Consider the following 16,734-nt stretch of genomic DNA (forward strand, 5'->3'; position numbering starts at 1 on the left):
TCTGCTTATTTACAGACAGCTATGATATACACTAAGAAGTGAATGTTTTTACAACTGATAAAATAGAGTAATGGGTAAGTAGATAAAACAGTGAAACCCGGATAGCGTCGGGATGATAACACAGGATGCAGCCACATTTATACTGGAGAGAGAAACAGAGAAATGCAGAGAGACAAACACAGACAATAGATTTCATATGGCACAATAATGGTGGACACTAAAAACAACTTGAGACCACTGCAAATCACATACACACAAGACCATAACAAGACAGTTTTACAAGAGCAATGCGACAAGATGCTGAATCTGTAACGGTCTGTTAGTAGCTATGTACATGCAGAGTAGGAGTGGGAATCTTAGTATGAAATGAATCTGATGATTTGTTTCTAATTAGTGCAAACAATATACTTAAACATACTACACAAACCTGCTACTTTTTAAATATTTTTCAGAGATTTTCATTAAAACACCATTTATTACAACAAAAATGTTCAATTCAATCTGTAAGTCATTAGTGTGATTCAAACTACAACTGTAGTGACATGCAAAGCATGCAAAATTACGGACCCCACAACCGCCATCCAACCATGCAGCTTTTAAGTTTGTTTTTTTTTTTTTTTAATTTAATTTAGCTGAGATATTGGTCAAATGTCTTTGCACATTTTTTTTGGCAGAGCCCCTCTCCCATGGGAAGCTGCAAAGTTTACTAAAACATGTATGAAGCAGAATCCTGACAGTTCTGTTCAAATGGAAGTCAATCGAGGAAATACCTTTAATCAGTGAAACTTTTAAAGTTTAAAATGTTGGGTTTTTTTTGTTTTGTTTTTTTAATACAGTGCTAGCATGCACCTAGTGAGAACAATGATAGATGTGTTGATAGATGTAGTTGTCTTTGTATTATTTCAGAGTACCCAGTCTAAAATAATTTTCAATTTAGACTGCAAGCATAAGTATGCTAAAACATGAAAAAGAATGAAGATGTATAAGAACCGTTACCAGAACCAATGTTGGGCCCCAACCCTAACGCAGAGATTGGTAAATCCCATCAAGTTGGTAAATCACACTCACTGTCATTAATCAATGATATTATTCATCATACAAACAAATGTTCATTTTTTAAATTTTGAAGCCAAATTTCAATTTGGCTGTCAATATATATTTCCTTATATTTCCTTCCATCCTTGAACATACTACCCTCAGCTCTAAGTTCCGCCCATATTTACCTTAGACTGAACATCGGCATTGTGGTCATTTTGAAGCAGCAGGGCAGCAGATTTGGTATCATCCTTGCGGGCTGCAATGTGCAAGGCAGGCAGACGTACTTTGCCCTTTGTGTCGTTCTCTAGAAGGATGGACACCACCTGATTATGGCCTTGTTGCAGTGCAATAGCTAGAGGCGTAAAGCCATCCTGCGAAAAGAGAAAAACTAATATTTAAAATAACGCACTTAAAGGAGAAGTCCACTTCCAGAACAACAATTTACGAATAATTTACTCACCCCCTTGTCATCCAAGATGTTTATGTCTTTCTTTCTTCAGTCGTAAAGAAATTGTTTTTTGAAGAAAACATATTAGCATTTTTCTTAATATAATGGACTGATATGGTGCCCCGAGTTTGGACTTCCAAAATGCAGTTTAAATGCAGCTTCAAATGATCCCAAATGTGGTTACAAATGATCCCAGCCGAGAAAGAAGGGTCTATCTAGCAAAATGATCGGTTATTTTCATTAAAAAAAAATACAATTTATATACTTTTTAATGCTAAACGCTCATCTTGTCTTACTCTGCCTGGACTGTTTTTGTTCCGGTTCATGATAGTTAGGGTATGTCAAAAACTCCCATCTCATGTTATCTCTCAACTTCGAAATCATTCTATATTGCTGTTTTACCTTTTTTGTTAAGGGTGTTTGATCTTCTTTGCATGTTCACTTTGCATAGACTGGGTCGGTACTTCTGCAGCGATGTAGGGTGATTTTGAAATGATTTTTGAAGTTGAGGGAGAAAATACGATTGGCGTTTTTCAACATACCCTAACTTTCTTGAGTGAGAATACACAGAGTTCAGGGAGAGAAAGGAAAGACGAGCGTTTGAGATTAAAAAGTATTTCAATTGTATTTTTTTTTATGAAAATAACCACTCGTTTCGCTAGATAAGACCCTTCTTCCTCGGATGGGATCGTTTACAACCGCATTTGGGATCGTTTGAAGCCATATTTAGACTGTTTTTTGGAAGTTCAAAATCGAGGCACCATATCAGTCCATTATATGGAGAATTTTTTTTTCACAAAAAACAATTTCTTTACGACTGAAGAAAGAAAGACATTAACATCTTGGATGACAAGGGGGTGAGTACATTATATGTGAATCTTTGTTTTGGAAGTGTACTTCTCCTTTAACCTTGCATTATGCTAATAATCCTGACACCACAATGCTTTCTGGGTACACTTGAATATTAAGGTTAGGGTTTAGGGTTAGGGGTTAATATTTGTTACTGCATGTAGGCAATCAGCACTGTGATTGACAAGAACAAATAAATCTTCAGAATCAGTAGTGGGGCTTTTTATAAATTATTATTATTATTATTATTATTATTTTTATTTATTTATGTTTCTCGAGCAGCATACATACATATTCACAGACATATTCAAATGGTTTCTGGAGAATCATAGGGCACTGAAGACTGGAGTAATGGCTGCTGAAAATTCAGTTTTGCCATCACAGGAAACATTCAAATAGAAAAATACATTCAAAAAATTTTACATCAGAAAAAAAAAAAAAAAAAAAAAATCACAAAAATAATGTCTAATCAAATCAATTTAGCCTTTGTGAGCATAAGAGACACATTTCTATAATTTTGGCAGCCAATGTAAGTGAACACAAATGGTTTGAGCTAATTAGTAGGCACATCTGGTTGCAACTGTAGTAAAAACAAAAGCACATGAAGTTAAAGTTTGTCATTCTATATTGTCAGTCAATTTTAGAAACACTTAAACTTTTTACCTCTGTTGCGGTGCTCTGGTTTCCACCATTCTCCAAAAGATAGCGCACCACATCTAAATGGTTTTCTTGAGAAGCCATGTACAGGGGAGTAAATCCATTCTATAAGAGCACAGATTGTTTTTTATTGTATTTTTTTTTTTTGCAATTTTGCAATTTTGCAATTTTGCAAGCATAAATGTCAAACTTGGTCCTACCTGAGATTGTGCATTGATGTCTGCCCCCCTCTTGACCAGGATCTTTACAACCTCTCCTTGTCCTGCTAGTGAAGCGATGTGGAGAGCAGTATTTCCTTTCTGTGAGCCAAACAAACACATTCATCATTTATTTAGACGTTTCTCTTAAATTTGCATGCCACAAATGATTTCAGGGCTTTGCCCAAAAGCAAATACCTTATTCAAAAAAGGCATGGGTAATGATTTCAAAACAAGTAACAAATTGTAATGACTAATAGAACAAAAATATTTGTTAATAAATATTAATAAAGCTGATATTTTAGCTTCTGAATTTGCAATGCAATACTGAGTGTGTAAAATAATTAGCACAAAATTAGCACAGCACGTGTTGCCGTGTTGCCATTCCTGTATATTGTATATCTCTCAGAAATCAAGAGTAACATCGACTAAGTTACTTGTTTAAAACCTTCCAAGAAAAACATATAATATAATGTTTTTGTTTAACTGCCTCAGTTACAAAGTAGTGTAATGATAAATTAAAATAATATGATATCAAATAGCCTACCAGTTTGCAACATTAAGCAGTATAATGAATGGATTTTGCACAGCTGAAATAATTGCAAGTGGCTGACAGCAAGTCTTGAACATTCAAGTATAAAAATGGCCGTGTCTGCTCTTACATGCTTTATAGATTTTATAGATTCAAAATTAAAAACTGAATTATTTATATGCATCTAGCTTTTGCTTCTATTTGTTTCAGGTTTGTCTCAGGACAAAGATCTCAAAACTGTAGTCTATGGCATTGCAGGACCTTACTTTATTTCACTGGGTGTGCCATAAAAGCTTGAGGCTCTACCCTGGATGCGTCAAAGCCACATCCATTTGTCCTTCGTGTCAGAGATAGCGTAAGCATGTGAGGTATGTCAGAAATAGAATGTACTGTAGTAACTGTATAGTGTGAAAATTAGGCTTTATTAATCAAATAATCACTTTGTGTGAAAAGGAATAAAAGTTCTCAGAGTTTTACTGCTTCTAGTGTTCACTGCAACAGGAAACTGCAGTGATTCATATATATAGATAGTTTTTTTGTTTTTTTTTAGTTTTGCACAAATGTATAGAAGCACGTATTTCAACCAGTGACATTTATTTGGGAAAAACAAAACAAAAACAAAAACAAAAAACAAAACAACAACAACAAAACAATTAAGCTTTGAAGATATTTTTAAAGCACACTTCAGGAGTTTGGAAGCTTCTACACAAAATGCCATAAATGATGTATCCCAAAACAGTTAACAGGGATTTTCATGTGTACACGTCTAAGTAGCCTGGAGGAGCCTTAGCGGTCCTGCCTTTCAGCTCTTGTCATACTGACTGAAGAACTATGGCAGTTTATCAGAGAAGGAAAGAAAAGCCTCAAAATGTTCTGTATTAAAATGACAAAGCTGTTGCTTTAATACATCTCTAAGTATATACTTGTGTTTAAACATGAATTTAAGCAGCAGCCTAGCCTGGAATCACAGCATAAATGTCAAAGCTACAGACACCCTGAAATAAGAAGTGACATTCAAATGTCAATGTTGGCATAGAATGTTTCCACCCTATCAATTTCCTGTTTACAGGTGGAAAGTGTTGTTAATTATCAAGACTATTTTAAGCTATCAAGACAAAGATCACCATGGGAGCATGTTTGATCGGCATCATTTACACAAAGCCATTCCTTGAAAATTCCCAGAAACTTCCCTCACAGAGTGCCAGTGCTGCCATGTGTTTCAAGCAGCTTCACATGCTGAACAGAAAAGTGATATACAGAGTTGCTAACATACTTTTTAAAGCACAGTACAATGTTACACTATTATTTCATTTGTAAAACTTGAGTCTCTGTAAACCTTAACACCAGTATCATTTAGGAATGGGCAATATCTTATCGTTTGCGATATACTGGTAAAACAATTTCCCACAATAAAAATTAGTCTTCCCGATACTGTAATAACAATACAGTTTTCAATAGCACGTGTGCGATAGTTTTGTATGTGTCCAACAAAGATATCATTTATTGACATGCTTTTTGTCTAAATTATCTTCATAACATAGTCGAATATTTGAAATAACCTTTTGCGATCCGACGTGGCTTCATATCACAGAATGATATTAATTAATATTATTAAAGCTATGTCGATTAGCACTGCATTACAAATATACTTTATCCTTATAAAAATACCCAAGATTGTTTGAAGAACACAGACAAACCACATATTGCAGCAATCATATGTTTATTGTTTTCTCAGTTAAAATTTCTCTATCTGCGTTTTATTAAGCTACAGCGATAACTGGAATAGAGATTTCCTGGACCGTCAGTACTGTTACTTCTGCTATAAAGCATATGTAGATTTTCTGCTCAAGGGCGCCCTCCGGCTTCCAGTGAATTAAACAGTCATTACATTGTACGTGTGTACTCAGTTATGCTCTGTTTTGGGTAAAAATAGGAAAGATAATACTTTTCTCTAAAGAAACAGGATTCCCTTAATTATCGTCATTGATAACGTTATCACAATAATAGCAGAAATTATCGGGATAAATTTTTAAGCCCATATCGCTCAACCCTAGTACCATTCATATTTTTCTTGAGAAACTCTACCTTGGTTGCAGAATCAACTGAAGACCCCCTGTCCAGCAGCTCCTGGACCAGCTCCACATGTCCTTCCTTTGCTGCCAAGTGCAAAGCGTTGAGCCCATTCTGTGGAGGTCAGAGACAGAAGTTAGTACTTCATTCTCTACCAAAAGCAAACATAAATGGGAAGCATCATGAAACAGTTGTAAATGGGGGAAGAAGACTCAAGTATACCTCCTCATCCATTCCCAAGGTATGTTTTCTGTCTTTGAGATTATAAACTCAAAATATGCACATATTAAAGAGAGTTAAATGTGCCAGGAGCTGTTAAAATGTCAGATTTATCCTATTAAATGCAATGTGCAGTCTCAAAAAAAAAATGTTTTATAAAGTGGTATTAATAAAATCACAAGCTAGCAGACGACTACTGCTGGCTACCTTAAAAGACGGTGCAATCTTAAAATCACACTGACATGTGGGACCTCTTTGGCAGCCAATCACTGACACAACCTTTGATAATGCAGTGAAGTACTAAAAAAATCAAACGTCCTCGCTTTCCACAACCTAATTTGGAAAGCACAGTATGCTTTCATTATGTTATTATTTATAGAAAGACTACCTGTCATAGCTGTGGACATGTCTTGTTCTTTTTTATTATAATTTTCCAAATTTTATATTAATAGAAAAGCAATCCAAACTAGAAAATAACACAAATGTAAATATTAGAATTACGTGATGTTATGTAGTAGTGATATAAATGTATTAATAGTTTTTAGAATTAAAAAAAAAAAAGAAAACTTTCAAAACCTTTTCCCATATGCTCCTCTCAATCATACATTCAGCCAAATGATGAGTACTTCTTGAATATATCATGTAACAAATGCTGTAAACTGTTCTCTAGACTCAGGGGGTGGCTCAACTTACAACTGACTCGTCTTATGCAACCCTACTGCAATACTGGAGCGAATGACAAATACTATACTTTGTGATACTTAGACTGTTTTGTATAATTTGTTGATAAATATAATAAGAATGTAAAGTTACTGTTTGGTAAAAAGCCCCAGTATGGGCTGTTATTGTATATTTTAATGAGAACAGCTAGATTAAACAAAACTGTCTGTTTCATTTTACTTGTAGAATGTAGAATTTAAAGGAAATTGTAGAATGTAGAGTGTAGAATTCAGAAGTCCTTGCTATTAGCAACACTGGTGCCTGTTGAGTAAGTTGCAGCCAGCAACTTATTTGCTCTGCTCAGTGTTACCTTGACAACACTGCATTTAAATGCAGCATTCAGCACTCCATCAGTTGTTGCAAATAAATACTTAATATTATTTTCTTCAAATGTTGTCTAATTGTGTCTTATTTACTGTTAAACATTTGCAAACTACACGTGCCCACCCTACCTCTTATCCTTCTTAAATCATATTTCTATTGTTGACAAATACTTTTTGTCACATCCTTTTGATGACTTTCACAGACAACCCTGGAAGTCAGGGAAGGTCTCAATTTTTAAGTTTAACAAGCTGTTCACACATTGGCAATAAAAAAGCTATTAATACATTAATACAATCCTATGTATAGCTTCTTTACAATTAATAGGTAAAAAAAGAAAAAAAAAAAGAAAAAAAAAATCTAATTTGTTTTCATTTGCCCACCGTCATGTTTTTGCAAACTTTGCTAAATTATTAAATATATATTTTGACTAATTCAGAGTATAATTTGCAGATTCACTGGGGGGGACCCTAGTTCCAGACATTATTTATATTTTTAAACCACAGACGCAGAAAATCCCATTATTTTATGTATGAAATGTGAATGACGTTTGGATATTATTGTGAGGATAAAACATGGAAGTCCTCTAAATTTTGAATTACAACTTCATCCCACCTTGAAATTCACTCCCTGGACTCCGTCCCCCTGAGTCCCAGCAACACCATGTACATCTACTATGCTACACCAAATAAACAGCATGCTAGCCAAAGGAGAAAAAAGCCAAAGGACATTCGATACTGCAGACCGAATGGTCATGTGCCTGCTGTTTACCACACTAGGCACACACTGTTGCCATGGCAGAGCTGTTAACAAGCTAACATGCTTTGCACGAGGTACGCACTTGATAATAGAGCTCCTAAAAATAGCATCAAACTCTCTGGGTGCATCATAAAGCACAAAGATGAAATAGTGTAAAAAATTATACTCAAAATACTAAACTTAGCATAAAAAAGAAATTTCTCTTTTTCACAGTGTTGAGTGATTTACTGACATTAAAGAGTACAGATGCTCATCACATTTTCTTAATGACCATTGGAAATTAGTGCCTGTTTTAAGACATGCCTTTTTTTTGGGACATTAAATAATTCCGCAAATCGTGTTGTAGGAAACTCCTACAAACGCATATTCAATATAGGCAAGGCAAGGCAAGTTTATTTATATAGAATATAAAATATTTCATACACAGAGGTAATTCAAAGTGCTTTACATAAAAGGAAGTAGAATAATCATAAAAACAATCATCACAAAAAAGGAAGTAGAACAATCATAAAAACAATGATCACAACAATAAAACAAAAAATGTAAAAATGTAAAAAATATAAAGTGAGTCACAAAAGTAACTCTGTCCATGCCTTTTCAGCACTAATTTCCCACTGTGTAGTTGTTTAACACCAAATAAGGGCTAACAGTTTTCAGGTATCAGGCAATAAAGGTCACGGTTATAATACATTAAGGCATTAAAGATACCTTTTTACTGTCTGAAAAACACCAGAAGAAAGCTGCCCAGCGTCCCTGATCACCTGCGCAAATATGCCATTCTCCTGCTGCAAGCAGGTGTGAGGACTGCAGATATGGCCAGAGCAATAAACTGCAATGTCTGTAATGTAATGCACCAACAGTGCTAGGGAGACAATAAATCGGGTGATCATCCTTGCCGTGCCAAACCACGTGTAACCATATGTCTCCCTCAGACATGCTTCAAAAACATGCCTTGGTGGAAGAGTGGAGCAACATCTCACAGCAAGAACTAGCAAATCTTTTTTTAGTTCAATAGATGCACCATAGTACTTAAAGGAGCTGATGGCCACACCATATACTGACTGCTTCTTTTGATATTGACTAATTATATTGATATTGTTATAAAATGTATTACTACTATAATAATGCAATTGTACTTACTGAATATTTTATACATATAATAATATAATATTAATTTTCTACTAGAAGTTACAATACTTAAGTCTCCATGAAAATCCTCCACAGAATCAGAACTGATCATTCTTTTTTTTTTATTGAATATTGAAGTGTTTATTATCTGTTCTCCCATTTCACCCATTTCATATTTATTTGTAATCAACACCCATTTCATATTTGTAATCAATAAAGTTACATACTGTTGAAAATCCTTTAAATTAACACCATATCCTACACTACTGCTGCCAATCAAATGAAATTAGCATCAACAGTATCCATTTACACTGTAATTACAATTGCATAAAAATTTATTTAATATTAATGTTTTAAAATTTTGCATAGGTTATATACCATTTTGAATATAGAAACATGAAATGTTACATAAAAAATGAAATTATTTTATTATATATGAAACTAAACCCACTGGTAGGTGACGATGTCTAAATAAGTAAATCATAGAATCATTCATTTAACCAGTTCACTCAAACTGTCTGATTCATTCATGAACAAACACCACTCTCTTGTATATGCATTTATAGGAGTTTCCCTTTCAGAAACACTTATGGGAGCATGGTATTTAAATCAGAGTTTAGCTCCAACTTGCCTCAACACCCCTGGTTTAAATGAATCAGGTAACATGATTATTTACAGCCCAAGAAAAGCATGTTTTAACCCATTTTGCACTTGACATGGCTTTGATTGCTGCTCCCAGGAGGAGGCACCACAGAGAACAGAGTAGGTGTGTTCAGCATGAACTACGGCTACAAACAGCGGTCAACAAGAATAGCTGAGAGCAGTTGGGGGCAGAGTTGAAAACTGAGCTGTCATGTTCACCACTTTCTGCTCTCGTTAGCGACGCTCTCACAGTGTTTGCTTACTCGATCACAAATTAAGTGAATTAAATGCAATGTTTGTCAAATACACAGACGTTTCAAAAGCGTTTTCATGAGCAACAGAAACACTTTTCATATACTGCTTAATACAGCGCCATCTGAACAAGAATAATGTTGAACACAAAAACATATTCTATTTAAATAGCATAAAGTGGGGTTATACATGCTTTTATCAGTGTTTTATGACAAACGTAACTCAACATAACATTGCGATTATGACAAACGTAACTCAATATAACATTGCGACTACAGTAAAAACACTTTTACTGTTCTGAAAGCACAGATTTGTAAGCATTATCAGATTTGAGGATGTTAGAATAAACCCGAAACACACGTAATCGTTATCATGCGGTGAATTTGGCCAATAGCGAAACAGCCGTGTCGTCATCAGACTTCTTGCAGCCACTCCGAAGAAACTGCGCCAGCTCTCGAATGGCTATCACGGTACTTTGATGCCACACGTGACAGTCACGGGGCGTCGGCGTCATCTCAAGTCGGACAAAATTTCGAACCGGCATCCACTGCTTCAAGTCAAAATTTGATCGAGCTGCGCAGCGCTGCAAGTCAAACACAACCACACAACCGCTCCCATTCACCTGACTACTGATTGCCATCACTTGCTCCACCCTATACAAGTCCTCAGCTTTTAGTAGCTCATCGTCTGGTCTACCCTTTACACCCTGATGCTAGCTCCAGACCTCTCTTCGCACTCTCAGCCGGACTCTCCTGCAAACTACCTGGATTCCTCGTTTCATTTCCCTACGGACTCATTTCATCCACTCAATTTATGCACAGACTTTCAGATAAGCATTCCATTTGCTCAACCCTTACTTGCACTTCAGAATATCATCACTGTCAATAAAACTCCCTGTTGGTTTGCACCTAATCTCTGTTTCTGGTCTCATCCTTGTAACACCGTGACAGAAGACCAGACCAAAACAGATTATGAGCACCGGAGCACCTACTGTACCCGACCCCTTCGCGGATTTGGTGAATGCCCTCAAGGCGTCTTTGTTACCTGCACCAACGCCAACATCTGTCTCAGGAAGTCCCATGGCCATGCCATGTAACATTCTCGGGAGACGCGGCTGAGTTTTTTGCTCCAAGTTGTTCTTTACATCCGTATGCAACCACAACGTTTTCCAACAGAAAGCTCCAAAGTCGCATTTCTCATTTCCCTCCTCTCTGATAAGGCCCTTCAATGGGCAAAAGCCATTTGGAATACTAGTAGCAATATCAACTCTTTTGAACAGTTTACAACCCATTTTTCTGAAGTTTTCAGTACAGCTACTGGTACGCTAACCACTTCCGATCAGCTGTTTCGTCTCCGCCAAGGCTCTTCTTTGGTCCATGAGTATACCATCCACTTCCGCATGCTGGTGGTGGCTAGCGGCTGGAATAAGGTAGCGCTCCTCAGCGCTTACCGCCAAGGACTCAACCCGGAGATTCGCACCACCATGGCGTTACATACAACCAGAATTTCACAGCGCCTAGCCGCCTGCCAGCCACCTGTAACCGCTCCTCAGTCCGCGTCGGTGGCTGCCTGCCTACCAGTACCAGAACCTATGCAAGTAGACTCAACTCGTCTCACCTGCACTGAAAGGAATCACCATTTGTCGTCTGGATTATGTTTGTACTGCGGCAATAATGGTCACTTCATCCGCAACTGCCCCATCAAAACACCACGCCCCGTGGTGAGTACCATTCAATCTGAAGTTGAAATAATAATCTAACCCAAATACAAGTTACTCTCCATACCTCAGAACAATCTATTCTGTCTCTGCTTTGATTCAGCTTCCTCCGGCAACTTCATTTCTCAAGAATGCTTAAATCAACTCCAACTCACCCGTCAACGACATTGCCATGAATATTCTGTAAAAACCATTCAGGGAAAACCACTGGGCGTGGGAAGGTACGATATTCACCACCCTTCATCACCTTACAAGTTGGACTGTTTCACAAGGAGGATTTATGATTTCTAGTACTGGAGGATTCCACCGTCAGCGTCATCCTGGGATGCCCGTGGCTCCACCTACATACTCCCGAACTCCGCTGGGACCCCTGTGATATTACCCGATGAAACAAACAATGCTATGATCAGTGTCTGTCTAACCTGCCTCTCCTTTGATCCATCCCAGTACCCCTAGCCTCCACCCAAATCGAGAGTCCAGAACCCGAAGTCTCCCCTGAAATCCCAGCGGAGTATATGGGGTTCCAGGATGTGTTCAGCAAACAGACAGCCACTCGTCTACCACCTCATCGGCCATGGGACTGTGCCATCAACCTGCTGCCTGGAGCTCAACTTCCCAAGGGGAGAATCTATCCACTGTCCATCCCGGAGCACCAGGCGTTGGAGGAGTACTTCGCGGAGGCCCTGCAACAAGGATTCATCCAACCATCCACCTCGCCGGCTGCTTTGAATTTCTTCTTCGTGGGCAAGAAGAATGGAGGTCTCCGTCCCTGTATTGATTACCGCCAGCTCAACTCCCAGATAATACAACAGCCCTATCCTCTTCCCCTGGTCCCAGCCGCACTTGAGGAACTTCGTGGAGCTCATTTGTTCTCTAAATTGGACCTGCAGAGTGCTTACAACCTCATTCGGATTCAGGCGGGAGATGAGTGGAAGACGGCCTTTATCACACCCACGGGGCACTACGAGTACCGGGTGATGCCGTATGGTCTCTCCATCAGTCCCTCTTTCTTCTAAACGTTCATGAATGAGGTGTTCCAGGAGTTTCTCCATCGTTTCGTCATGATCTACATTGACGCTGGCCGACCATTGCCAGCATGTCCAGCAGGTCCTCCAGAGACTCCGAGAGCACAGCCTCTACCTAAAGTTGGAGAAATGTGAGTTTCATCAACCTTGTGTCCAGTTCCTCAGATATGTTATCAGCGCAGAAGGTGTATAAATGGACCAAAGGAAAGTCCAAACCATACAGGAATGGCCCACACCTAACACAGTGAAGGAATTACAACTTTTTCTGGGATTCTCAAACTTCTATCACCGATTCATCCAGAATTACAGTATGATTACTGCTCCACTGACCTCCCTCCTGAGGGGTAAACCCAAACATCTCATCTGGAACCCCGCTGCCCACGAAGCGTTCCAACGACTCAAGACCATCTTCTGCACCACTCCTCTCCTACATCACCCAGATCCGGACCTCCCCTTTACGGTAGAGGTCGACGCTTCCACCACCGGAGTAGGAGCGGTGCTGTCACAAGCGGACGGTGAGCCTCCTCTCCTCCATCCCTGTGTGTTTTTCTCTCGCAAGCTATCACCGGCGGAGCAGAACTACGCAGAACTATCGCAAACTGCTGGCCATCAAGTTAGCCCTGGAGGAGTGGCGTCATTGGCTGGAGGGTGCTACACATCAGTTTTCTATCATCACAGACCAGAAGAATCTCCAATACCTATTAGAAGCAAAATGCTTGAACCCCAGGCAAGCCCGGTGGGCCCTCTTCCTAACTCGATTCAACTTGAAGATCACTTACTGACCGTGTACAAAGAACGTTAAGCTGATGCCCTATCCCGACAGTTTTCTGCCAACTTTCCAGTTGAACCTAAAACTATTCTACCACCTGACGTGATCGTGAGTCCGATCATCTGGAACCTGGACGAGGACATCTGTAACACCACCCTCCAGGAGCCTGCTCCGCTAGAGTGCCCAGAAGGAAAGATCTATGTGCCTCGCTCCCAACGTCAAAACCTTCTCCGGGCTCTGGACATCCAGCCAGCAGACAGACCCTCTCACTCCTTCAAGCTCGGTGCTGGTGGCCCAGTATGCACCGTAATATCACATCCAGAGCTGGCCATGTCTAACACTCCTCGTCCTCTACCTGCAGGAAAACTGGTCCCATATCGGAGTGGACTTTGCGACCGATCTCCCAAATTCTGAAGGTAACACTTGCATACTGGTAACTGTGGACAGATTCTCCAAGTCTTGTAAACTTATTCCGTTAAAGAGACTACCTACAGCCATGGAAACCGACGAACATCTGTTCCAGCATGTCCTCTGCAACTTTGGGTTACCAGAGAAGATCGTGTCGGACGGGGGTCTCTCATCTCCCATGTTTGGAAGGCCTTCTTCAAGCTCCTTGGTATCTCTGTTAATCTGTCTTCTGGTTATCACCAACAGGCCAACGGCCAGACTGAGAGAAAGATCCAAGAGCTCGGGCGTTAGCTCCGGTCATACTGCCAAGGAGATCAACACAGATGGAGCAGGTTCCTCCCGTGGGCCGAGTACGCACAGAATTCCCTCTGCCAAGGTACCACCGGCCTAACACCCTTCCAGTGCGTACTCCGTTATCAGCCACCGCTGTTTCCCTGGACGGAGGAGCCCTCGAATGTTCCAGCTGTTGACCACTGGTTCCGAGCAAGCGAGAGAGTGTGGGACTCCGCTCACCATCATCTCCAGTGGGCAGTCCGTCGTCATAAGAGGTTCGCCGACACTAGAAGGAGGGACGCCCCCCCAATACCAACCTGGGGACCAAGTCTGGTTGTCCACCCACGACCTGCGCCTCCGGCTACCCTGCCGCAAGCTGAGTCCCCGCTACATAGGTCCTTTCAAGATCTCATCTCATCATCTGGTCTACCGTTCACACCCTGATGCTAGCTCCAGACCTCTCCTCGCACTCTCAGCCAGACCCTCCTGCAAACTACCCGGATTCTGGATTCTGGACTCATTTCATCCACTCAACTTATGCACGAACTTTCAGATAAGCATTCCATTTGCTCAACCCTTACTTGCACTTCAGAATATCATTGTCAATAAAACTCTCTACTGGTTTGCACCTAATCTCTGTTTCTTGTCTCATCCTTGTAACAACGTGACACAGAGAGCATGTGGTAGAAGGGAGAGAAATGTTTCCACTCATATGAATTTATTTAATGCCAGTGAAAAAAATATACAAACCTATTGTTTGCATTTTTGCAGTCTTATGCTAATTAGTGCTGCTCTTGGTAGATTGCGTTGGTCATTATGAAAAACAATTTGCACATTGTCAGTAGACTACCCACAAAACTTTTCACTCCCTTCGGTACTTTTTTGGAATTCACTCTCACACTAATTTTAGTAAAATTTGGCCCTAGATGTTGGTGTATTACATCAAAGTACTGTGAAAGCAATTCGAGAGCAAATGGTTCCATATGCTTTCAAATCACTATCTTGGTACTTTGATGTCATACACCAATCGGTTTGCACAGCGCCCCTTCAAGTCGAACACACCTATTGGCACCTCTGCAGTGCATTTCAAAGAACAGTTTTTTTGTCCCCTACACCCTTCAGTGCTTTTATTCTGGAGGATAAATTCCCAAAGAAATGAGGACATACAGTGCCTTGTGAACTGAATAAATGCCTTTTTTTTCAGCATCAACCTACACTCCATACACGATAATGACAAAGTACAAATCAGATTTGTAACAAGTTTGCAAATTTATTAGAAATAAAAAAATGAAACGATTCCGTTGCATAAGAATTCATACCCTTTCCTGGGACAATTGAAATTTAGCTCAGGAGCACTTCTGATGAGCACTTAGATGTTACTTTGAGTGACGTTAAACTGTGGCATGAATGGGTATGATTTGGAAAGGCATACACCTCTCAGAAAAAGTCTAACAGCTGAAAATGCATATCAGAGCAAAAACCAAGCCCTGAGGTCAAAATAACTGCCTGTAGAGGCTTACGTCAAGGCACAGATCTGGGGAAGAGTTCAGAAAAATTATTCTGCTGCATTGGAGGTTCACAGAAGCGTGTAGCCTCCATTATCCTGACCAAACTGAGCAATTGATGGAGAAGGAGCTTAGTTATACTGGTGACCAAGAAGCTGATGGTCACTCTGTTTGAGCTCCATGATCATATATGCAGATGGAAGAAAGTTACAGAAAGACAAACATCACTGCCAACACTCCACCAATCCGGTCTTTATGGTGGTGTGGCCAAACTCAATCCTCAGTGAAGACACATGAAAACCCACTTGGAATTTGCACAAAAAGGACATAAAGTACCCTCAGACTGTGAGAAACAAGATTCTTTGGTCTGATGAACCTCAATTCCTATGGACATTTTGCAGATGAGCAAACAATAAAAAATACGTCTTGCAGATATAAATGCAGACATCAAATAGATGGCTCCGTGATGTATGTGTGCTATCAGGGTTAGGGCTGTGCAAATAATCGGATCTGATTATCATGCGCATTTTGTCAGCAATGCCGGTTCCGTGATTAGGCGTAAATCTCACCTGCTGTCAGATGGAAGTGCATATAGTACAAAGAGCCGTAGTTCACTGACAAGCTATGCAATATCGTGTTCATCATCGGAGGCGATACATCTCCGATAATGAACGCGATATTGCGTGGAGCTGTAGTGAATTACAGCTGTGTAGTGAGTGCCGCTCCATCTGGCTCCACGTGATGGAAATTAACGACTAATCAAGGAACCGGCATTACTGGAGAGATGCGCATGAAAATCGCATCCGATTATTTGCACAGCCCTATTCAGGGTTGGCTTGAACGCAATCAAATATTTCTGGAGAAACCTGAAAATGTCTGCCAGCCCCCATCCAAGCTGACAGAGCATGAGAGGTGAAGAGGTGAAGATGGCAGATAATTGTCAAATGCAGACATGCAAAGCTTGTCGCATCATTCCCAAAAAGACTTGAAGCTGTAAAGGTGCTTCAACTAAGTAATATTGAATACTTATGCAATGTACTTATTTCACTGTTTTATTAAATTTGCAAAATTGTCACAAATCTGTTTTTGGCTTCGTCATTATGGTGTATAGTGTGTAGAGTAATGTGAGAAAAAAGTTGCATAAAGCAGTTTAACATAAGGCTGCATAAATACTTTCACAAAGCACTGTAGGTATGAGCCTCCGA

The 16,734-nt window shown here is 39.6% G+C and overlaps 1 protein-coding gene across 40 annotated transcripts in view; it reads right to left on the bottom strand.

Moving 5' to 3' along the window:
- Positions 1-16,734, bottom strand: part of ank2b (ankyrin 2b, neuronal) — a 155,770-nt gene that overhangs the window by 60,941 nt on the left and 78,095 nt on the right. For 39 of the 40 annotated variants that reach the window (XM_051115055.1, XM_051115052.1, XM_051115058.1 and 36 more), the window contains exons 3-6: positions 5,807-5,905; positions 3,193-3,291; positions 2,999-3,097; positions 1,224-1,409 (exon numbers count right to left, since the gene is read on the bottom strand). In XM_051115055.1, coding sequence (XP_050971012.1) covers positions 1,224-1,409; positions 2,999-3,097; positions 3,193-3,291; positions 5,807-5,905 — 483 coding nt within the window. Of the gene's footprint in view, positions 1-1,223; positions 1,410-2,998; positions 3,098-3,192; positions 3,292-5,806; positions 5,906-6,013; positions 6,137-16,734 lie in introns of those variants that run through there. The other variant, XM_051115061.1, reaches the window with a different exon arrangement.

The sequence above is a fragment of the Labeo rohita genome, chromosome 7 (assembly GCF_022985175.1).
Source record: "Labeo rohita strain BAU-BD-2019 chromosome 7, IGBB_LRoh.1.0, whole genome shotgun sequence".
NCBI lineage: Eukaryota > Metazoa > Chordata > Actinopteri > Cypriniformes > Cyprinidae > Labeo > Labeo rohita.